At 35.9% G+C, this 26,285-nt stretch overlaps 1 protein-coding gene across 1 annotated transcript in view; it reads right to left on the bottom strand.

Annotated features, from left to right (window-relative positions):
* Positions 1–2,956: 2,956 nt before the first annotated feature.
* LOC373240 (KRP110) overlaps positions 2,957–26,285 on the bottom strand; it is a 39,318-nt gene continuing 15,989 nt past the window's right edge. The window contains 6 exon segments of the mRNA NM_214494.1: positions 2,957–2,978; positions 16,498–16,565; positions 21,004–21,168; positions 22,559–22,701; positions 23,240–23,519; positions 24,273–24,383. Coding sequence (NP_999659.1) covers positions 2,957–2,978; positions 16,498–16,565; positions 21,004–21,168; positions 22,559–22,701; positions 23,240–23,519; positions 24,273–24,383 — 789 coding nt within the window.

The raw sequence follows: 26,285 nt of genomic DNA on the forward strand, positions 1-26,285 counted from the left end.
GGTTTCCTTTCATTAATATGATATTCCTTGAATTAATTTAGACATCACGAGAAATTTAAAATTCATGATTTAGTACATGTAGATTCACCACCAACAACACCTTTTCATAAGATATAATACACCATTTTCTATCACCGATGAATATGAATAAAACCAAATAAAACTTAATCCCGAAAATGAAATGAACATGATTCAAAGTGATTCAATTGACTGAAACTCATATCCTTTAATGCTGGACTACAGAATGATTTAAAAACACTCCTTTTCTATTCAAATCGAAGGCCTTTCCTAAGCATACTAAAATGTATGATATATATAGACAAGGATAATTCCAAACTTGGTAAGCAAACTTGATCATCGCTTTTGTCGGTCAACATTTTTTTTCTTTCTTCTTACACCTGTTTTGATATTGTGTCTATAATTTTCTCATATTTATCATATTTTCTCATATTTCCAGTAAGAGAACGGAAGATTGGACAATAAATCATTTTGCACCTGCTCAACATAAATGTTATCCGCTGCCTTTTGATTGCCGTTGGCCAAATTATGTTATTGATACTTCTTTATACTAAAAGGTTTGTTGTATATTACTGGAGGTGTAGTATATATTACAAGAGATGGAAAAACATCCAAGGTGTTTTGTAAACTAAGCAAGCATAAACAAGGAGAGGTATTTGTTGGAGCAAATTTCGTAATATTCTCTCCTTGACACAAAAGCAATAAGTGTGATGTATACAGAGCTGCCAACCTCCAGAACAGAAAATCAGTAATCACAAGGCTCAAAATCAGTAATTTGGGGTATAAATCAGTAATTTCTTATGCGGCGCTATGAATCTCAAAAAACGACACGCCAACACTGCGCGGACGCATGATTATCTGAAATTTTTGGTGATTTTACTCACACAAAGATGTTAAGTATTGAATTTCAGGTCATCACAACACAGTTTATCATGAAAAATGGCTCCTATTCACAGCACTCGCTACGATAAATCATATTTAATTCATTAAAAAAAAAAAAAAAAAAAAAAATCTTTTTTTTTTTTTTTTTTTTTTAAATCCGTAATTTGAGACAACATTCCGTAATGGTCGTTAATTTCCGTACCAATTACGGAAAATCCGTACTAGTTGGCAGCTCTGTGTATAGCATTTGAATAAATAGTTTAATGAGCCATATTACAAGAGAAATTAAGTGCATAATATCCAGACTAAAATATAATATGTTCTTTAAATTATATTTCATCTTGATGAAGATTGAACATCCAAGACATTATCAATGTTAATACACTGACATATACAACTTCCAATTGTCTTCCTAAAGAGGTTATCATCTAGATATGTAATGCGATTATAAACCCCTTTTTATGCAAATCTATCTATCGAAGATGATCTTATAAACAAATCTTTTCATTTTCAATTACTTGCAACAAACCCTTTCACAATCGCAAAATAGAGAAGTAAAATCATTCTATACGACTCTATTCAAATAACTGTTATTTACAATCTACACATTGACATTATATTACATGTTACACTATTAATTGTACATAAGTTATTTCTGCTTGTGAATGAAAAAGTGGGAAACAAGCAGTCTTTCATGTTTATATACAGATGATAGAGTATTTAGTCTTGATTTGTTTGTTTTAGATTAAAAAGTAGACAAAAAAGGAGCAAGAATGTTTATTTCAATTCCTCCCTCCTCTAAACACTATGGTTTACAATACTGCAATGCTACCTACATAGTACCTACACAGATTTCTCTTTATACCCCCCCCCCCCCCTCCTCCAAAGCACTCCCCATCCTCTTACAAATTTGTCATGTTATTTTGTTGTTTAGAATCAGTCATTAAGAATCAGTCACATTTCCTGTGTGTCACAAGCCGACATTCTAAGACTTGTTTCTACCATTTAATAACAAATATAAAAAATAGAGGAAAACAAAGTCTGTTAAGTGCCAGAAGAGCATTAATGCTGTAAAAGTACAGGAATCAATGCCCTTCTGGTACCAAACAGATGAAAAATATGATTATGACATCACCCTAGAGATGGATCTTCTTTCTGTCGCGACTTACGTTCCCCCATGATAGACACAAAACAAGAGAAAACCTCTCCCTCACTTCCTGCATATGGAGGTACTCATGCTTGTCATCCAGTTTACATCAAAACAAGTTTTCCAGCAAACATCAGAGTACAGAAGCCAAAAGGTGACTGACATGATATCAGGAAGTTCATTACGGCATTAGTCCTCTTACATAATAAGCTTTGACTCAACATAAGTTCATAATCAAAATCAATCATGACCAGTTATTGAAAAAGCCTGTGATGTTGTAGTTATCAAACTTAATTTGAAATCAACTAATCAATATTTCAAAATCCCTTGATGTTAGTTAATGCTTTCATTGTGTAATACAATCCACTGGTGAATTTTTGGGTGGTGTAAGATATTTTATGGCCAAGGGGGATGAGGGGGTTGGAAGAATATCAGTTTTTAGGGGGTTCCGTATTTTCAGTCCACATATAAAGCGAGATCGAATACAAGAGTAAAGGTAAAATAATGATTGAAGGCTTGATTCACTTAGAGCAATTACAACCCTCTAACTTTCTAACACATCCTAACCCCTTCCCACAATGATTCTTCTACTAGTAGGTACAGGTACATGCAGAAGGGGGATGTTCCAATGTGAGTATGTACTATTTCAATATTTTTTTGATAATCCTATTATGTACACTTCATGATGGAGGGGAGAGGCTTCACAATTTCAGCTGGGTGTGAATGATCTTGATTGAGTACAAGGAAATGAACAAAATACAAAACAGGTTCAACAAGCTAAAAAGTGGAAATGATTGATGAAGCATTGTGATTTTTAAGCTATATCCAGGCAGTTCGCGGATGATGCCTGGATGGTGACCTTCTAGTCGCCCCGCAGGTAATACTCAGGCTCATGGTGGCACATGGTGTTCAGCGAGATTTCTTGTGCTTCCTACAATAGGAGAGAAAACGGAGAAATATAAAAAATAACATTTAATATGATTGCAAACATGTTATTTATCATGGTTTCTTAAATCATCCTTGGTAAATGAAGTTGTATTTTTCTACATTTTAGTTAATGGACTTACAATCTACCTCCACTTGAATATATATATATAATTAAAGAAAAATGAGTGTTTAAGCCAAACAAATATCTTTTTAATTATTTTTTTGTCTGTGTTCAGCATCGAAAATAGTTATTAATTAATTCTTATTTCTTAACAAGACATGATGGAGGAATATTCTAAAAGGAGATGAATTGAGGATTACCAAAACATTTATCTTTGAAAAGCATTACCACTGTAATCACCACAGATTTCTAGACAATCACCAACAACAAAGGGCATCAACTAAAGAATTTAGCTTCTTATCTCAATTACTGGAGAGGAGATCTTCTGAAAGTAATTAGAATCATAAACCTATTTCAAGGAGAACAAGCTAAATTGAAGAGGTTTAATGATTTTCTGCATCATTATAACTCTAAGATTAATCTGGGTAATGATTAAAAATACACAATGAATCGGTACAATGTCCTTATTAGTAACTGTACAAAGCATATCTTGCCTCCCACTCAAAAGTAAAGCTATGTTTTTAACTTTTTATTACATTGATCACGTTTACTTTATGATGATTCTTATACAATTTTCTTGTCTTCTTACTAAACTTTATAAAATCATATTTTTGTGCCAGAAAGTATTACATTTTACAGTGGGTATTGGTAGAAATAAAGAAATGACCCGGTACATCGTCCAAGAACTAAATATACATCTTGCATTGTTCCCACAATGTGTGAAAAGATATATTTTGATCTTTGATCATTTTTTTTCTTTATGAAAAATGTCAAAACATCCCTTTATGAGAATCCAAACTAAATGAAAATTTCTGTTCATTGAAGAGGACCAATATATGTGACAGTGTTCCCAATTTTTGTTTCACTGAAGACAACTTTAACAGTTCATAACTTTCCAATTTTAGTCGGATATTGCTTAAACTTTTGCAAACTTATGTTTGTTTCTCTCCTTTTTCTGCTTTTATTAATACCATTTAATTATCAGGGTGGACTGCATGGACTTCCACTTTGAACTACTAGGTGATTTTCAAGTTTTTACCTGTATGCTACTTATTACAGTACAAAAAATGCCTATGAGCAATGAATACATGTTAAATTGCTAATATGCAACAAATCCCTCCCTTTCAACTTGCCGAGAGCATCTCCAATTTCAACACCCATGTATGAGTGGCCTATCCTTGCACAATATACCAATCCTGCGGTGCCAGAGGGCTGCACCGGCCGTCACGCTTCAAGATTATAAACGTGTACCCAAACCTCCCAATCCCTAATCACTTCAAAGTTCCTTGGAATGGTGTGAGCGGGGTACTTAGCACTAATGGCTTAATGCACTCAAAATCCTACCTTCAGGTGAAATATTTTGCTGATCTATATTTTTATCAATTAAGACCCTGCACGTGAGGTGTCCAACACGTTCCAATACGCCCAGTACAGTGGGCAATAGTTTAAACTGTGCCCTTCGAAGCAGTCAATACTCACATATTTCTGATAGAAATACAAGGGGAAGTGCTCAAGATCAGCACTCAAATTAATTACAAATACCTTGTTAGTATGGATATTAATAGATTGATGCATTGTTTTATAGGCTGAATATAATTCCATCTCACACTCATTCTCTATGACCTTATACCAAATATTTGTTTTAGTTTTCATAATTACATGTACATGTAGCACTAAACTATAATAGATCTTAGAAATGTTATGAATAAAGAAAATAATAATTAAAAAGGAAAAGCATATGTAATGGATAGTAGGGTCGAGTGGGGGAGGAAAATAAAGATAGGAGAAAATATTACTGTAAAACCCAAAGCAGTCATTTTGAATTTTGAATTTCATGCTGGGAAGTTATTAAATTACAGACAATTCATCTAAGTGCCAGACTGTACACATCAAGTAAAAGATAGATAGAAAGTGATAAAAGAGAGATTGGTGTGTTTTGTTTTGTATAGCGCCTTGAGTAAGTTATTAGATAAGTTTGCTTTATAAGTATTTATTATTATTATTATTAAGGGGGGGGGGGGGGTCTTTACATACTTGCCTGGGAGGCAGTCAACTAATGTAGTCTTGACAGCAGACTTGAATGTCAAGTCTTTACATATTCCTAGATATCAGTGCCTCATCTATGAACCCCCAACCCCTCCTCCTCTTCGCCTGACTCAACCCGGTATTAATCAAAGAGGAAGGAAGCTAGAAACCCGAAATGACTGATTACAGGCTAACTGAAACTGCAACAACAAGTTGCAATCTTGGCACTGTCCTTAAAGCCACACTAGTAGCCAAATAACTCTTTTAAAGTTTTTTTCTTTTCAACTTCAATCTATGTACTATTTTGTTCCTAGAAACTTTTTTAAAACTTGATATGGTAAAACTAAGATTTCCCAAAGAGCTGTGAATTTTCCAGAGCTCAATCGCTCACTGACGAGCGATCCTGCCGGCCCAAGTTATGTCTGCCCCTGGCATTAAAACCAGGGTTCAAGCAATGGTGATCTTGGATAAAATGTCATTTCTCTCGATAAGTGTTTCTACACAAGATTTGATGCCTTTCCCTCGACTTAAATCTAAGGGCATCAATACATCCTCAATTGTATGTACACGAACAAGAATTGTAGTATGTACACGAACAAGAATTGTACAGGTTTTAGTGTTCATATTTTATTTTCAGGATAGTCCTAGAAATCAGGATGTCCCTACTTTTATCTTCTTGTAACACAGGATATCAAATTCTAAAGTTTGTTGAGAGATAAATAGTGATAAAATATGAATTTCAACATTATCGAGGATAAGTCTACTTTGTATTCAAAATCTAAAGTTCCTTTCTATGTTGTTCTATGCTTATTATGTATTATGTCAGCATAATTGAGGCTTGGGAAATAAGGAATTTGGGGTGCGTGTGTAACAAAATGAAGGCTGCACTGCTCATCTTTGCCTGAAATTGCTGTTTCAAGGGGAGAGGAAAAGAACCTGAAGATATTGTCATGGTTACAACATCATACGGCAGTCATGCAGCTACTACCGGTACTAAGAGAAAGGGAGAGAGAAAAGAGAGATGGATAGATATATTAGGAGGGAAAGAGGAGAGAGGAGAGAGGAGAGGAGAGGAGAGGAGAGGAGAGGAGAGGAGAGGAGAGGAGAGGAGAGGGAGAGAGAGAGAGAGAGAGAGAGAGTTGAGAAAATTAGCCTGGCTCCCAAGTAATGGCATGTAAATTGGTGTGCATGAACCATGTAACACATGATGCACGTTGGTCATACCCTTTTAACCAACACTTCTTCACATTTCATGCCCCTCCAAATACCAATACTAATTAATGGAACAAGTATTCTTGAGTAACTATAACATGAGACTGACTAGCATGACTGGGTCATAAAACATCTATGTAATTTCACATACCATTACCGTACATGATTGCACCTCTCCATGACATTTCATCACTAAAGCAGGAAGTTGAATTTTGCCCTAGATCTTCCAAATTAATTAGGTCGATTAGTTGTAGCAAAAATACAGAATCTTCAGGTACATGTACCAAGGCTAAAGATAATTAATTGGAAGATTTTATTTGTTGTTGTTGTTGTTTTAGTTTTAAGGGCGTGTGTCATTCAATTATGAATATTTACGCCGAATTCAAGTTTTTTAATAATTTCAAATAATTTTAAATGGAAGCAAAAAAAAAAATTGACGCTGTTCAATTTTTCGCATTTTGCGGAGATTCCAGACAGGCTGTCGACATAAAATCATTTAACCGTTTTGTGCGGTTTTGTTTTGTTTTGTGAGAATCCACATTCTCCAGCCTCCTTTCAAGGAAGTACTATGCAAATGTTTGCTAAGTGTGACCCTTTTTACAACTCCCACCTTCACATGCATTGCAAGTTCGTGACAGTACTTCTAAATCATTCTTACAACTCGCTAGGATGAAAACGTGAGCTTAGAAAATTGCATGCTTGATCTTCGACGAGGACATGTACATTGTTGGTCACTTGTATAACAAGTCTCCAAAAATGTTATAATGTTTCATAAGAATAAAAAGTAAAAACTAATGTTTTAATTAACAGGGAGACCATGCAGGGCCCTCTTGAAATCTACGGTCGGCTTTTAATTATTTTTTTTTAACACCATTTTTAGAGAAAAAAATATTAAAGCATTACAAAATATCAGCCCAAAGAGGGAGAAAAAAAGAAGAAAAAAAGAAGAAAAGATTTGCGACCGACCGACGTATGTTTTGGCACCTAAAGGGCAATACAACATCTTTTTTTTCAATAGCCTGATGGAAGAAGGACTCATACCATCCATCTACCGATACATACACAGGAATCAAATTTCGAAAAGGAGCTACACCTTCTGTTCCAACATCACTTGACTTGAGTTGGAAGCACTCCTCGATGTAGATTAAAACATTTCCCTATATCACTTAAAGACAGGATGATGATGGAATGGGGGGGGGGGGGGGAGGGGAGGATCAATATATGTATGAGAACAAGGCTTATTTGCAAATATTAGCATACATTTCTATTAAGCAAATATTTGGTGGTCTGGCGTTTTTGAATAAGGAAGTTGGTATGATTTCAAGTGTGGTTTTAATCAGAAGTGCTCGTTTTTATTAAAAGACTCCCTGGCCATGACCATGAATATACAAATGAAAATATTTTGACCATCATATCAATTACTGAGAGCCTTCTAATGCTATATCATTTTCATCCTTAGACACTGGGCAGTGTCTGTTGCTGGGATGATACTGAAAGGGATCACATCATCACTCCAGAGTTCCATTCTCTCTCTCTCGCATAAACCATTACCGTAACATGAAACATTTGAAACAATGCAAAAGGCCTTCAACCAGCATCCAACATGACTGATCTTGACAGAAGTTGGAAACTACATGGACACACAGTAATGCCAGCAGTCTCGTACTTTGTGAATACAATTCTATTTTTCCTAAATTTGTTTTTATACAGTCCCTGTATCATCAATAACTAAGAAAAAAAACATTTAATGAAATTTTCTGTACAGAGCTAATTGGAAAGGACCTCACAAGATAGGTGACAGTGTTGCCAAACTGAAGATAACTTTAAAGATTCATAACTTTCCATTCTTTTTTAGTTGGATATTGTTCAAACTTTTTCCCAAACTAAATTTGTTTGCTTTTATTATTACCAGTTAAATATCAAGGCGGTCTTCCACTTTGAACAAGGTGATTTTCAAGTTTTTACCTGAATGCTAGTCAGTACAGTAAAAAAAAAAATGCCTATGAGCAATGAATACATGCTAATATGCAACAAATCCCTCCCTTTCAACTTGCCAAGAATTTCACCAATTGCAACATCTATACACGAGTGGCCCGGAAGGGGGCCACCTGTCCTCCCACAATACCAATCCTGCCAGAGGGCTGCAGGCTTCAAGATTATAAATGTTTACCAAAACCTCCCGATCCCTAATCACTTTAAATTCCTTTGGAATGGAGTGAGCTGGGTACTTAGCACTAATGCCATGGCTTAATGCACGCAAAATTATACCTTCAGGTGAAATATTTTGCTGAATTATTTTTTTATCTATTAAGACTTGGCACGTGAGGTGACCAACACGTTCCAATATATCCCTTTTTTTTTACCTGGGATTGTTATCTTAAAGGTAATACAAAGTTTTGGTATTGGGTAATGGATTTGGTTTAAATAAACATATTGAAAGCATATGCAATCCAATATTCAGTGATCGATGTCGCTGGGCCGGTTGAATTCAAGTCTAAAGTGATGAAATTGTAAATAATAAACTCTTGTATAGTGCCCTCTTAAGGCCAAGATATTAATTTAGCTATAAAACCTTGTTATTTGACTAAAATCGACCGATTAACTATTACCGTTTGGAATACATTCAAATCTGCATATTCTGAGATTCTTATGATTGCAGCTACCATCGTCTGGCCGTAGGCGCTATTTCAAATTTATCAAAATTTACCGGGAGCACCGGTAAATATAAAAATTTACCGGTGCTCCCGGTAAATTTTTATATTCAATTTTTCTCAAAAGCAGAAGAGTTTTAGGGGCTAATTTTTTTAGTGCTTATAATACATCCATAGGGGCATCCAAATATATCAAAATGGTAAAGAATCACTATCCAGAAAATTTTCAAAATTTACCAAAACTTTGTAATACCTTTATTTTTCCTTGGGAGTTTTGTTGCAAGTTTCTTCTAGAGAAAATAGTATAGTATTAATGACTGCTTTGAGAGAAATAGTTGTTTTATTACGCTCAAGGGAAGGTTAGAATTGTGCTATTCCCCGAGGCTTGCCGAGGGGAATAGCCCAATTGTAACCTTCCCGAGAGCGTATGAAAACAACTATTTCTCGAATATTAAAGCAGTCATTAATACTTTTATATGCCGAAAAAAAATAGACTAAAAAATAAAAAATAAAAAATATTTTTTTTTTTGTCGAAGGTGAGAGTCGAACTCTCGCGTACAATGAGTGACGAATCTTACACCAACGCCTTACACCACTCGGCCATCGCGCGCTGTTCACGAGCTTGGCAGTTTTGTACAATATATACATTAAAGTGGATTGAAACCGGCTTCGGCGTGATGAATGCTTCGCAAAAGCACCCTTCTTTTACTTTTGCAATGCATATTGGCACGAACTTAGATCAAGATCTATCGGCAGATGTTGTTTTTTTTGTTTTTGGAAGTTTATTTTCGTCTTCATGTCAACAATGCAAGATAAAATTGTTGGTAAGATCGATCGAGATTCAATTGTATTGAAATTACCGACCAATCCTTCGCACACATACGGTATCCTCGATCGCTCAAACCATTTTTTAACATGTAAACCTATGGGGTAACCATGGAGGCTGACCTATTTTTTTAATAACCATGGTTATTAAAAATAGTAAATGTTTTATGCATGGTTACCGGGAATTTTACAGGAACAGTTGAAGTTTATGAATGCAATTCGACCAATCAGATGGCTGGATTTCTTAAGTGAGGTATATAAAGCTAATTAATCAATTGATTAAAAAAATACTCTTCTTCCGCTCGATTTATATCACTATCAATGTGAAATCGTCCAACCAGTCTGTAGTTATTTGAATCCCTCATCACTTCAACTTTCCTTGGAATGGGGTGAGCGGGGCACTTAGCACTAATGCTCTCAAAATCATACCTTCAGGTGAAATATTTTGCAGAATTATCATTTTATCAATTAAGACCTTGCACGTGAGGTAACCAACACGTTCCTTTTCAGTGTTTATCCTTTTTTTTTTCCTCGTGGGCATGTAATATGAAAATCCTTGTGAGTTTCCTTGCTAGATTTCTTGTCTCTTCTTGAGACAATAGAGCTAATTAATTAATTGATTAACAAATTCCTCTTCTCCCGCTCGATTTAATCATGTGAAATCGACAAACCCCATTCTGTATATTTTTGAAAGAAAGGTTTCATCTGTGAGATATGGAATCCCACAAAATCTCCTTACAACAGCCTCTCTACCCTGTTTCAAATATTCTTGTAATTACCATGGAAGATAAGATAACAGAAAGGATAAAAGAATTATCAGAACACCTATCATCTCATAATCTCAATATATTATCTTGTGCACATTTTTAGTATTGGCGCCAGTTTATCTCCTTTACAGGGTAAAGAACTGAGAGAAAAGTTACAAGAATTTTCTGAAATTTTTTGTTGTTGCAGTGGTGAAGAAAGAAGAGTTTTCAGAATATCGCCCCTGGTACCACCATAGGATGGGCTATACCCCACAATCAATTTTTTAATTTCCCTTTTATCTATAAATTTAGTATTCTTTATGATCAAGCGAGATCTGTATGGATTGTAATCATAAGAATTGCTTGAGGCCAGATATCTGTAGCTAAATTTCAGATCACAATAATTTTGTTGTTATCAATCCTCTGCAACCCCCCCCCCCCCCCACCCACCAAAAAAAAAAGTTAGATAAACCCAAAGAAAGAGCCTTAGAGATTTGCAAACATAAACATCTCAATTCTAGTGGGTTATTTTTTCCCCATCAGTTTTCACTGTGCTTCACTTTATAGGCTATATCACTCTCTCTCTCTCTCTCTCTCTCTCTCTCTCTCTCTCTCTCTCTCATCATTGCAAACAGTAATAAGCAGTGGTATAAAAGGAAAAGTGCTTGGGGCAAAAGGCATACAGAGTTATGCGAAAGGAAGAAAGTCCATGAGATGTATTGTGGATAAGATTAGGTTTTATCCTTGCACTTGACAAATCCCTCAGATTTCTTTGAAAATTATATATCTTAGAGGGGGAGGATAAAAAGATGATCTGTAAGTATTATCGATTCTACAGATTGATAATTTCAACTAAGATCAAAATATGGATTAGCGAAAGAAAATTGGAAGCAGAGGACTAACTCATGGCTTATCCTGCAAATCTCACTGCCTTAATAACTTTTGTATTTATCCTTAATCCCTTCATGTAAATAAGTGATATGTTATTTCTGATAAATGAACTTCCCATACTACAACACCTACAGCTAAACTTTCTGATATTTAGGAGATTTCTTGAGGTCGACAGAATAATTTCAAAATCTGACAAAGGTAGATGTTAAAATTAAGAGTAATAGTCTGCAGCATACTGATATTATAAGGAAAGCATAGACCAGTATAATTGAAATCAAGTTAACAGCATACATGCACAAATACATAAGTATATAAATATATATTTTTGTATCAACACTAACAAATTAAGACCCAAGAGGTTCATCTTAGAGGGAAGGGGTTTAATACCTAGGTAAACTTCATGCTTACTAGTATCCATCTGCTTAAAACTATAATCTTAACCCCCTTCCCCCTAACCCCCCCCCCCCCCCCCCCCCCCCCCCCGCACACACACAAATACACCTCTAAAATTCAACATTTGGACACTCTCCATATAAATACATGCTTCATTAAAATGAAACCTTTTTTTCTCTCTTTTTTTTTGGTAGTGTGAACAAGCAAAATCTTATGAAGAAACTAAATTCAATCATCAGAAAATACAAACACAATGTATGCAGTAACTTTAGCGTGACTCAGTAATTGAGTGCCAACCCAAACTACATCTTGTATAAGCATATTCCCCTGACCCAAATACTTGCATGGGTGCATTGGGATATCCTTACAAGTAAACAAGATTGGAGTCGTTAAGAAAGAAGGTGCCACATCGTCAACGTGACGTACTGCACACGTTCCCCGGAAGATTGGATGCGCTGGGATTATATATGCTCTATAAATGCACTCCTCCAAAGAGCTCAAAAAAGAGTTACAACTACAAACTTTTCAATCAAGAAATCCTGTTAGAAGCCAACATACAAATTTCATTTTAAAGGGACTAATTAACTGTTGAAAACATACAAAAATCAGTCCATTTCATTATAAGTGATGACATTGGTATGGAATTACATTGTATTCTAAATTTAGAATACATATATTTAGCTGTAGTTTAAGTGTAGGGGTATCAAAGTCTTACTAAATGTATTCTTATTTCAAGTGAACTTTAATGTTTCCTTATGAAACATTAATTTTCTTGAAAACTTTCAGGGATCCCCCCTCCCCCCTTCTCTTAGCCAGAGTAACACAACTAATCACATGACCAAAATATAATATTTAGGGTACTTATATTAGACTGTTTTTGCTTTAATTATAATCCAGTATAACCTTTTAAAAGGCAATTGGGTCACTAGATTTGGCAGTAAATGAAAGAAACTCATTTCATCAAAGAAAGCATTATAATTTTTTTTTTTTAAATATTTTTTTTAAAACTTCTTACTCTAAGAGCAAAACATTTGCAGTCCTCTTCTTTTAGGGGTTTAGGTTTGGTAGGTTCCATCTAAAATCCATTGATTTTAAGAAACTTTTTATTAAAAAAAAAATGAAAAAATGAAAATACAGTTTTCATGAAATTTGTGGGGTTTACATTACACTTCGTTCACAATTAGGTGAACATGCAAAAGAAAATATTTAAGGCTCTTTTGACCCTTTCTAAAAGCACAAATTATTTACTATAATCATTTCTATGACATTATTCTCTTCATGTCTCATGCATTATTCCATACCTAATTAGACAATTATTTGGTTCTCTGGTATGTTGCTTTTAAAGTGTCCAGTTAAGTTTGGTAATAGTGTCTATCATCTCCTCCCCCCCCCAAAAAAAAAAAAAAAATCTTCCCTGTTCTGCATTACTTGAACTGTGCATTAATGCATACCAGTACATGTATATATGGTCAATACTTGGAGTGAAAGAGAAAAAAACAAAAACAGATAGAATTTCAGGCAGAAGGACTAATTCATTATCTGAAAAAATGGTGTTAATTTTCAAAACAAACAATGGGAGAGGGGACATACACTTTGCTTTAGAGAGAGGCTGAATGTCCGTCCTTCCTTAGTCCCCAATGAAAACAAAACTAATACAAATGTGTTTTCACCCTACATTCTTGAACCTGATTCTTCTTCTCATCTTGTTTGAATGCACTGTTGATGGATGGCCCATTGTAATTATCACATCCCTCCCGGCGACGGCAACGTCACATACAGAGAATGTGCAAGGTTACATAAGGAAAACCCTATCACAGCCCACATATACACGCCTCTCAACAAAACTGCTACAGAAGTAAAGCAAGATAGAATGAAGAGTGTATGACTAACTGTAATTCTAGAGGAAGTTGTTTGATTAAAAGGAAATCCAACCTTGATAGCAAACTTCTCTAGAAGAGAGCAGAAAAATCAGAGAATACGCATACCAGTGAATGTTTGAATGAATAGGACAAAAAATGAGAGAGTTAAGGATTTTGAAAGTTGCAAGCACTATAGGTATGGCCTCTTCCAAGTGGCTGAATCAATAATGTCTCTTTCATGTAGTGGCGGACAACTTTCCCACTGGTTCCAACACACAAAACACAAAGACATATATGATCAATCAATTACAGTGAACCTGCTTTAGTGACCACATGTATTTTTTTTACCCCCTTGAGGCAAAGATTCTAATTGAAATACGTATACAAAGGGAACCCTCGTGTAAAAAACACTTTTGTGTCTTCTACGAGTGGTCATTCTATAGAGGCTTGACTGTATTCTGTATGCTCACGAATCGGGACAGGACGAGACTCTGTATTAGGTGAGGACTACCCCCAATTTGGGTCAAGGCCAAATAGGCTGCCCTTCTGCAGCCACGGGCGGGGTAGATGACGCATTATTGGCAAGAGACTGAAACTTTAGCTGCCTATCACCATGGCAACCGGAGGGTGGTTTTGTTAAACAGAGCGGACGGAGGCAGACACTGACAACAGGAGGCACTGGCTGGCTGGCATGAACTCTCTTACACTTTTCAGTAGGGAATGAGAAAACATGTTTCATACAGTACGTGTTGAATCATTCTCGTTCAAGAAGGTTCATCGGAAAATCGACATGTGATGGGGCTATTCAGGTTAAAATTACCTACGGGTGCTATTAGAATGAATCGTAGAAGTTAGTTATTTCTTCAGCTAAAAAAAAAGATCTCATTGCTAATATGTTATAGTAATTAGAATTTGAAATAATCATTCAATGAACACATTTAATTTTGGCATTAGTATGAAGGTACATGTCAGAGAAAGGAGACCCAGTCTAAGCCTCAACTAGTAAAGTTTGAACATTTAAAGTCACTGATTTCCCAAAATCTATAACTTACAATCTTTGTTTTGCAAACCAGTAATTGCCATATTCAAAGTGGCAAAGTTTGCTTTCTTTAAAAGTTTTGGACAGATATAACAAGGACAAATCACTATAATTAACAGATCTTGTATTATCAGACAACCTAAATGAAATACAAGTGAAAGCAAATGACCAGCTTCTGCTATGAAACACTTTTGTGTATTTCATTAGAAGTTGTTGATAAGTTAATTTGGATTATATTGATAAGTATTACTGTAAGTCAAAATATAGGACTTATTTCCATTGAAAAAGAGTCTTTACGCAGATTTATTCTGTGTAAATTCAGATGTGTACATTTTCAAATCATCCCATTAGATACAATAAATTGGGGACAAAAAGTTAGATATCAAAATGAAATTTTTTAAAGAATGCTTTATTTGCGAAAGAAAGAACATCAAAGGGCAAAAAAAGGCAAAACAAAAAAGCTTGCTAAGCCCTATCAAATCTACAAGCTGCACACTGTAATTGATTAGAGAAAATATCCTCCTTACAAAACAACAAAACAAAGGTATCCAAGTGCAGGGTTCGCTTTGGATGACGGCACATAATAACGCCTACAAGTACGTCAGCAGTCTGATCCTTGCTTACATCATCATTAATTGGTGGCAAAAAGCCAGAAAAGAATGCAAATAAGAAGACCTTTAACTTTACAAGAAGAAGTCATAAAAATGTAATCTATATTAAAACCACAAAATTCAGATTTGCACATTTTGACTCATTTAATTCAATCCATATTTATATCATTAGGGTGGGTCTCTCTCTTTTCTCACCTGAACAAAAAAAGTTTTCTTGACTATATCCCACATTTCACAACATTAACCTTTTTAATTTAATCTATATTTTTCAATACCCTTTGCTATTTAATACCCACTTGCCCATTGACAGCACTTGCCAAAGTAGCTTTAAAAAACTATTTGTAAAAAGTAAATACTTCATTTTTATTTTTTAATATCTTAAAATTATGTGTGACTAATTTGCCAGTTAATTCCAGTTTAGCATTACTTGTCCATCAATCTATACAATTAGGTAGCTCCGGACAAGCCGGAAAGTTTGTTTCCATTACTTTGTAGGTCATAGTCTTCGCCCTGTTACTGAGTGTCTGGATACACTAGCCTACATGTATGGTTTGATCACTGTTACACAGACTCAGCTTTTGAAAAATGAGTTTTCATGAGTCATCTTTGACACAAAATCTCTCTTTTCCTGTTTTTCTGTATGCATGGTGGTCAAACCCCATCTACCTAAAGGGGGAAGCTGCAATTTGTAAAAGCCCACGACTGGTGATGTTTGTTTATTGTTTTTTCCTGTGATGGTTAAAGATCGCTCTCAATTTATCAGCAGCATTGAATGTGCCAGATAAACTATACGTCATCACTGTTACACAATATCCCACTTTATACACTGTTTTACTACAAACTGATAATTATATTATTACCTTTTTCGACTTTATGAATCATTTATGAATGCGGGCGAGACCAAAAAACGAATGTGTGGGGTGGGTCAAAATGAAGATTTAAAATTAATGGAGAAAACCTGCACTTATTATCTGTTTTGAGTAATATTTACTAGCTCTCTGGAACCTACATGCTTTAATAGTAAGCAAACTTTTGAACAAGTTCATGCACAACTCAACTACAAGAGGTGACTTTGCAAAAAGATATTTTGCATGTCATCAATATAATTCAGTTATGAAATTATGAAGAAAAAAACAAGGAAGAAACTTACTTGTTGGCCACAGTGTGTACAGCTGATACCGATGAAGATCCTGCTCTATGCTCAAGCCCAACAGCACACTGCAGATAAATCAAATAAAAGTACATTCAATTCTGAAGGGATAAAAACCATCTAGAATGCTCATTTATAAGGATTGAACAAACAAACAAATAATATTCTTCTCTATATTTGAGGTTTCAGATATGGAACTCTCCTCATCTCTCTCCCTCTCCATTTTCTCTGTCTCTTATACTTTTTAAATCTCTTTTTCTACATGTAAGTTCACTTTCAAAACTAGATGGAATTCGACTGCACGCAGTCGAAAATGATGCCTCCGTCATAGAGCAATTTTACAAACCAAAACAGAACACATTTTTCGAATTCAAGTTCAATTGTAATCCATTAACAGGTTCTCAGAATATCGTGATTACAAGCAATTTCTCATATGACCCTTTGATCTTTGACCTGATGACCCTAAAATCTACTCAGTTCATTGGCTCTGCAAGATGTCCTGAGTTAAATAGTAATCCATCTGTCAGTTCTAATGAGAATGCGTTCACAAGTTATTTTTGGATACATAATGAGCCCATGACCTTTGACCTCATGACCCATGAATCTACTCAGTTCATTGGCTCTGCAAGATACATACATGATCGAAATTTGGCAGGAATCAATCAATCTGTTCTAATGAGATCACAAGCTATTTTTGCATACATAATGAGCCCTGTGACCTTTGACCTTTGACCTCGTGACCCCAAAATCTATTCAGTTCATCGGCTCTGCAAGGTACATACATGATCAAAGTTTGGCAGGAATCCATCGATCGGTTCTTGAGATAATGCGATCACGAGCTCTTTTTGCATACCTAATGAGCCCTGTGACCTGTGACCTTTGACCTTGTGACCCCAAAATCTAATCAGTTCATCGGCTCTGCAAGATACATACAAGACCAAAGTTTGGCAGGAATCCATCAATCGGTTCTTCAGATAACGCGATCACGAGCTGTTTTTGCATACATAATGAGCCCTGTGACCTTTGACCTTTGACCTCGTGACCCCAAAATCTAATCAGTTCATCGGCTCTGCAAGTAACATACATGACCAAAGTTTGGCAGGAATCCATCAATCGGTTCTTCAGATAACGCGATCACGAGAACGGGACGTACGGACGGACGGACGGACGTACGGACGTACGGACGTACGGACGTACGGACGGACGGACGGACAACCCGAAAACATAATGCCTCCGGCTACTTCGTAACGGAGGCATAAAAATAATAAATACATCTTTTTCCATTATTTATATTCACAACATCAGAAGAAACTACTGTATTTTGCGGAATTTTCATCTGTTAAATAATTCAAGATCTTTTCCCTGTGTTTTTTCTACTTCCTTTAATATGCATGATTTACCGAAGAAAATACTTTAAAGCAGGGATTAGACTGAGGAAAATCTTCTTTCTCAGAAAATTTGATGACAGAATCATCACCTATCATAGTGAAATATCAAGACTATCTAGGAATAAAGCTTGGTATGTGAGTGAGATCAGATTGACGTCTAGAGGAAGTCTTTACTCTGGATCTTTACCACTCAGAGGCCAGAGCTGGGTCCACAGCCTACACCGTACGTCATGCACAGAGGGAGTACCCTAGTCTGAGTCATATACTACAGTTTGTAGACCCCCTATGTATTAGTATTTAGTAAGAAAAGCTTGTCTGCAGCAATGTTGCATCTTCGTTGTTAGGATAGTTCACATGTAGCTGCATTATATATTCTATGTTTAGTTTACTCATACTTTGTTCAAGTTTTTCCATCATTCAAAATAAAAAAATTCCCCATTTTTCTATCATTTCTATTTGTCTTCTTTCAATTGTTTTTGTTTTCTAGATGCTTATGCCTAGACTTAAGAATGCCTAGCACATTAGATAGCCTGTTGTTTGGTATATTTTTAAAGGGCATATATATTTTGTATAGAAAAGATCATACATCATCAGTTGAGAACCAAAAGGGCATTCAAACTGTGTAAAATTGTATTGAGGTAATACACCCTTCTGGCTCTTAACAATTTCTTCACCATAAGTTCGTTAACCCCTTCCCTCCTAGCCCACATCTAACCAGACTGCCGATAGGTGAAGGTCATGCCATCGACACCAAAGTGCATGATACAGGTTTCTGTCTGTCTGACTGCCAATACACCAATGCACTGCTCACAACAGTTGCCTAATATGCGTGGTGCAGTCTCAAAACACACATGTTCATTCACCTGTTATTAATTGGCTGGCATAACATATGAATTCACACCAACTAGCAAAATGATGCAATAACAAGATAATAACCTAATTTAATATCTTAACAGAATGATGCATGTGTTCCTTAGTGGGGAAAAACATACTTGGATGTTCAAGTACATTAAAAGTTCAAAATTTGGATGTGAGTTGTAAAAATTGGCTGACTTGTGCAATAACAGGATAACAGGTACCATGTGCCAAACTATGAAACTGGGATGGTATGGAGGTGGTGGTGGCAATGGAATTGGGTAATATTACTATACCAATCATGCAACTCGCACAAGGAAAATTATCATCATGTTTTCAGGTGATGCAAACATCAATCACTGCAAAAACTAGAAAGGAAATGGAATGGTATTGAAAAAAATCCTCTGAAAAAAATACAGCAATGCAAACAAACCAATAAATCTCATGAGACAAAACATGACACATTGGCAACTGCGGCAAGACATGAAATGACAATTGTTTTGGGTCTCTATGCTATCCTCCCAGCTTGTTATGACTGCAACAGCCAAGGGCACATCCTAACATTTTGCTAATTTGTCATCACTGAGAATTAGTTTGGAGGAGAAGGGAAAAAGCATGTCATAACTTGTGTCACGTGAACTATGAATGAACTTTCACTGCAGGAACTAATGTGCTCTACTTGCGTGACAGAAGTTGGTTACAAAATGTACAGCTTTGATTTACAAATAAGTGTGTTGTTTATTCAGGGTATTGTTTTATTCAGGGTGTTGTTTTATTCAGGGTGTTGTTTTATTCAGGGTGTTGTTTTATTCAGGGTGTTATTTATTCAAGGTGTTGTTCAGGCTTGGGCTCAAGCAGCCCCCCCCCCCAATCAGCTTTTGACTTATAGACATAATTTATAATATTGGCATATGATATGAAACAAACACCAAACTCCCCAATATACGAGTCCTCCCACACTGCACCAAATGTACATAGAGTTTCCGAAAGGCAACAGGTTGCCAAAATCATAATAGTTTGGACTTGAATTTGGAATAATTAAATTTCCTGTTGCTTTCACTGGTTGGAATGTTTTTTGTAGGTGCTTCCCATAGGAATGTCTTTCCGATCACGGATCAGATAAAGCGGATCAAATGAAAGTTGACGTGGTCAAAAGGGAAACTCCCTTGCATGTCTCTGCAGACATTACACATTTGACCTCATAAAACTGACCTGGTAAAGGAAACAAACAACCTGTTGCACACAGAGGGCAAAAATGCAAGATTAAACAGCAAATCTGTCAAAAATCAAGCCACTACATTACTATCAAAAATAGTTTTTGATTGGATTTTACTAGGGTTAAGGTTTTTTTTGCAAGGAAAACTGTACTTATGTAACAGTTTCCATATTATTAAAAAAATATATATTACAAAAGCTATTTGGGATAATTTGTTGAGCTGTGTTTTTGTTAACTTGGTTGTGGAAAAACAGGAATGAGATAACTAAAATGATTATGGCATTTTTTGAAAAAAGTTTTGATCATATACCCACACAAAACATACATAAATAGTGCAGGGAGAAGTGGAAGTAATAACAAGTAAATGGTCTGGGGTGACAAGAATATACATGTATGTGCAGGGCTCAATACTAGTGGATTCAGAACACTAGGGCTCTGTTTCATAAAACTTGTTATATCCCTCATGTAGTTGTTTGCATTGCGATTGTACAGAGCACGAAAAAGGTATAGACAGGTACTATCTACCTGAGAGATCGAGATAGTACTTATTGTAAAGTAATTTTTTGCTGCTACCCTTGCCCATTGAATACGCATAGCAAAGTAGGTTACACGAAATGTCAAAGTCAATGTCAATGTCAAATGAGCGCGCATCGACTTACATGTATGCATGTTGCGCTTTGTAAAATCTAGCTGAAGCTAAACTGTCTGCAGAATCCGTTCTTATTATTATGTAAAATTCACTTTAGATAGACCTTATTGCCGATGTGGGATATAAAACAAATATTAACCTCCTTTACTCTGGCAATGGATACAAACTATCATCGCCTCGGTGATCTTGGGGCCCCGAGATCACCTCGGCGATGATAGTTTGCACCATTACCCTCGTAGTCGATTAATATTTGCTTATTATCAATAACAAGTTACAGTAATTGTTATAAGCTACTGAAATCATTGCATTTGATTGGCTGAGAGAAAATTTGATTTGTTATTGATAACAAGTTTTATAAAACAGGGCCTACATTCCTGTAATGTCATGATTTAACTCACCCTTGTCTCTACATCCGTCCATTCCCCGCTGTACTCGGCTGGATCATCCTCCACCCTTCGCTTGCTCCTACCGAGGGTAGAGGACAGGGGGTCTTCAGACCTCAGCTTCTCCACATCGGTGAACTGTACGGCACGTCCACCTCCCCTGGTGGGTATCACGTCAGCCTGAGGGTTAAACAGAGTGCATAACAACATGAAACATGATATACTATGTTTCCTCGTGAAGCAAAATATACAACATAGATAAAACTAAATGTCAAGCAAGTGGAGTGTTAAGATAAAATGCAAAATCCAAAAACACTTTCACCATCATGGTGTGATCCCGACATGGCACTAATGTCCTTTGGCAAGGCATATATCTTCATTTGTTACACTCGACCTAGGTCGGGGTAATTATTAATACGCCTCGGTTTAGAATTTCTAGATAGACGCGCTATAGAAATGCCTATCATTATTATCTAATTGCTGTCATTTTGTCTAGCATCAGAAAGAGGGATGAAACAAAGGCAATACAGACATGTCCATTTTCAAATAATTCAGGATGTGCAAGAAAGGCATACTTTGTGCCATATTAACATGTGTCATTATCTATTAGCTGCATGTAAGACCTGCAGAGACAACGGAAGAGTTCCAACCACAAATTAACTTGCATTAGGAATACTTATTTATGATGGATATGTATATATATATATATATATATATATATATAAAACCCTACATGGTACATTAGGCGGACATCATAAAAATCCTAACCCTAACCCTAACCCTAACCCTAAAACCTAACCCTAAACCTAACCCTAATGTCTACTTAATGACTCATTTTTTCACTCCCAATGTCCTTCCAATGACACCTTTAGTAAAATTACATATATAGAGAGAGATATATAACAAAATTGGGCCTTCCACGAGAAATAAAACGTAAAAAACGTTAAGAGGACACCATATTGTCCTTCTAATGACAATGTCTACTTAATGACTCATTTTTTCACTCCAAATGTCCCTCTAATAACGCCTTTAGTAAAATATATATATATATATATATACACTTTATGGATTGAGTTGCATTCTGCATTTGACAGACCAACTCTCGGCACACAACATTAATCAGACAATGGTCAGGGTCACATGACCTTATGATGCCTCGTTCATACAAGACGTGGTAAACGGCATGAAAGGTACATGCAGGCAACATAGGTCCCAGAGTATACTAATGTAAAGTACTTGATGTGCAATGTTACCATGTCCAGGGGTGATATTGGTTTTTTTCTTTCTTTCTCAACTGCCCCCCCCCCCCCCTTGAATAAATTTTTTTTAAAGGATTTGGGGGAAGAAGAAAAAAATGTCATTTAAAACATTCCCCCTCTTTTGAGTAAGAAAACTGGGAAAAAATTAGGAAAATTAGGAAAAATAAGGGAAAAATCAGGAAGAAAAACAATAGTTGGGAAACTGATTTAAATCTAGTCATTATCAGGTCTGCATGTCGCATGTGGACGGGGCTTTACCTCTGCATATGGTTTTGGATACATCACTGGTAGACACCACTGCTCCAGCTTACCTTGTAAATCTTGGTCTCTAGTTCCCCAGCAGAATCTTCCTCTTGGTGAGTCAACATGTAGTTATCTGTCTTCCTGATATCCTTCATAGATGGGTTGGAAACCCGCTTGGCATTCTTGGATTTGTTGGGCTGCAGGACAGTTTCTGACAAATCAAACAAGAAACAGATACACATTTTAACTTTCTTTCATCTCCAGTTTACTAAGTACTTTAACACTTTTTCTGTTTCTATTTCTGTTTTTTAAAATCTTATCTCTAATTTCATTTTACAGAGCTCAACTTCTTGTATTTCCTTTTTTTCCACCTAAGAACAAAATGGATCAGTATTTCAAGTATAGACCAGACAATATATATATATGCAACTCTATAGAAAATAGAAAGACACTTTCCCAGTGTTCAATAAGAAGACAAAAATTTATAAATAAAGATTTTCTCTTGACAAAAAATAATACACAAATGTATGTTTTATTATTCAAAGTGTGCACTCATGACAATTAAGAGATTAGAGCTGTTGGCCTGATGAAACTGTAACAGCTGCCTGACTTATTTTTAGGGGTTGCACTTCAATACTTTCTCTGAAGTGGTTTAATAATTCACTGTCCTGTTCATTTGCTTGTAATCGGTGTCCATCTTCCTAGCAATATATCCTTTATATACACATCAACTCGCTTCCTCTACCTACCTGTGTTTAGAGTCTCCGTCGGTTGGTGATCGATCCAGACGCTGTTGGAGGCGGAGCGTGATCGACGATGTCGAAGCCTGACCGGCGGCGGGTTGTTCTTCCTCTGTGCCGGCGGTGACCTGGAGCGGTTGAAGCTCTCTACCAGCACCTCCTTGGCTGCTTTCTTAGCGCTCTCCTCCTCCTCGTGGCCCTGGACGATCTGCTTCAGCTGACGAAGCTTCTCCTCTCTCACCCACATCTCCGTCTGCAGCTTGAGCTCCGTCTGACGAACCCTCTTGTTCTGAATAATAATAAAAATAATACATCATATTTATGAAGCGCTTAATACTAATGTTTCTAAGTGCAAGAAAAAGAACAAAGGAAAAGGAAGGAAAAGTGAGACATACCAAAGAAACATGTTAAAAATAATGAATTACAAGTAAACGGCAAAGAAGAATATGACATTAGACAAAATAATGACTACATCAGTATTAATTAAGATTATAGATAAACAAGATATGGACTCAGATTTATAATATACGATGTGAAATGTGCAAATGCAACTTACAATAACCTTGTGTATAAATTATTATATTAAATATTGAATGTATCAAAATCAGATGTTGTTCTGAGCATATATCTCATTTTAATTCTGTATTTTTACTTTTGTTAAACAGAAAGTACTTCCAGCTTTTTCAGCATAGAAGCATCCTTAGCTTAGAAATTGTAGCATTAATGAAATATAGAAAAGACATATAAGGGTTTTATCCAATAAAAGGAGGTGGAGTAAGTCATTGGTTTTCAGGAGGGTGCAGGTTACCAACCAAAAACAGGTTCCATCACTGGCAAAATCAGCCATCAGTACATAAATATATTTACGAATTGGAAGGACTACATCTGTAACATATGCGATTTCACCCGATGGATTCTCTAGGTTTTAGGAGAGCACAATCTTTAATTCTTTATATATATTGCTGCTCAAATCATCTGTCAAAGATACTATTTTATCCCTGGCCCTACATTGAATCTTGACTTCCAAACAAGGTTTACTCACACATTCCTTCTCCCACTTGTCCCTCTGATTGGTGACGGCTCCCTTGAGGGCTTGCTTGAGACGAGCTCTCTCCTGGGTTTCCATCTGAATCATCTTCTCCTTTTCGGAAAGCTGCAATGCACGACAATAGAAAGAGAGTAGATGTATGAGAGGATGATACCAAAGTCATAATAATAGACCTCCTACTAACATGTACGAACAACAAATCTACGGAGCAGAATCATCTCTTAAAATAAAATACACATGTATATATATATTTGTTTTAATTATTATCATCAATATCATTATTACAATGTAAATATTTGGCATTTCCTGGCAAACAAACATCATCACTTAGACCCTAACGGTCTCTCTATGTGATCAGTGACTTGAGAACATTTGTGACATGGGTTACATTTTGTTTTAAATGATCACTATTCATTTTATCATAGCATGCTAGTGTAGCAAATATTACTAGGCTGACATTAGGTTAGTGTCAATTGTTTAGATTCTATTTTGTAATTAAGAGCAAAGCACTAGCTTGGGGTGCCAAGATGGTAGGAAGTACTTTGAACACAATCAAAATATAAATGAGGAATTTCCAATACCTATCAACAAATTTTTTGGTCTACATACAATGAATAGAGTGAAACAATATTCTTTCACCATCTCCCAGGGCAAATACTATGATTGTAACATTCAGACCTTCATTTCTAAGGAGCGCGATCGCGCCGGCGCTCCTACAGCGCTCCTAAAAAATAATCAGGAGAGTTGTTTACAGCGCTCCTTGCAACGAAAAAAATACACGGTGGCGACGGGCGATTCGCCCCCTAAACCTCTGAAATCACCACAGTAAAATTCAAGACGAGGGCGAAAAAAATCGATATATAATGAAAAATCGCCCCCGCCATAAATTGATATTCCTTAGGAATTAGTAAATTAATTTATTGATGTGTCTGAGTGAAATCTCCATTCCAACTACCAACTCCCAAACTAGAAACTTCCATCAACATTTTAAAAGTTTTGTGGTTGAATCGGATCGGCGGTCGTACCTAGATCTACACACAGCGCGCTAGCGGTATCCGCCTAAGCTCCTGGGCGCCCAGGCCCCCGATGGAAATACAGAGTACATATCGTGCACATGCATACGCAGTTCGCACACATTCACGACACAAAAAGTAGCTCAGCTCCAGCGGCGCGCACGCTCCTAGTATGAAGCAAAGAAGTATTTGCGAGTGACGAGTGCTGAACTGCTAGCGACCAAATTGGTACGTAATATGTTTATTTTGTTTTTTTTTTGACCCAAATTTTTATCATGGACAATGTAATCCCATTAAAAAAAATGTTACTCCGTCTAAAATTGTGTTATTTATAACTTAAAACCATTAAATGCGAGTATATTTTTACTGTTGTCCCACATACAGATATATTTGTTATAACGAAACGTGCAAAATCAATGCCGGATTTTTTCCCTATAAAATCGGTATAAAGCTAGTTTCGTAGACAGAAATTGAATTTTGTTATAAAAAAACCGTAAATAAATATATAATAGATGTTCGTATACCTCTGAATTTTTCTTACAACTGTTAAATTAAATTATATTATTTATTTACTATGCCAGGCACATTGTCATTGATGCCTGAGTACGAGTGATGGTATCAATTTCAGTCTACGAAATTAAACTAGCTTTGGCTTGGCCTTTGGCTTTAGAAATAGAGTCTATACGTGAAAAAAAAATATGGCCATGATTTTGCATGTTTCGTTATAACAAATACATGGGTATGTGGGACAACAGTAAAAATATTCATTCACATTTAATGGTTTTAAGTTATAAATAACACAATTTTAAACGGAGTTACATTTTTTTAAAAATGGGATCGCATTGTCCATGCTAACAATTAGGGACAGAAAAAAAACAACTAAATAACATATTACCTACCAATTTGGTTGCTAGAATTATGATGGCTAAAGAAAAACACAACTTATCGTTACAGCTTACAATTTGGCTTTAAGAAAGTAGCCCCCTTTTTTCAA

This window comes from Strongylocentrotus purpuratus, unplaced genomic scaffold (genome assembly GCF_000002235.5).
Source record: "Strongylocentrotus purpuratus isolate Spur 01 unplaced genomic scaffold, Spur_5.0 spur5_scaffold_6, whole genome shotgun sequence".
NCBI classification, from domain to species: Eukaryota; Metazoa; Echinodermata; class Echinoidea; order Camarodonta; family Strongylocentrotidae; genus Strongylocentrotus; species Strongylocentrotus purpuratus.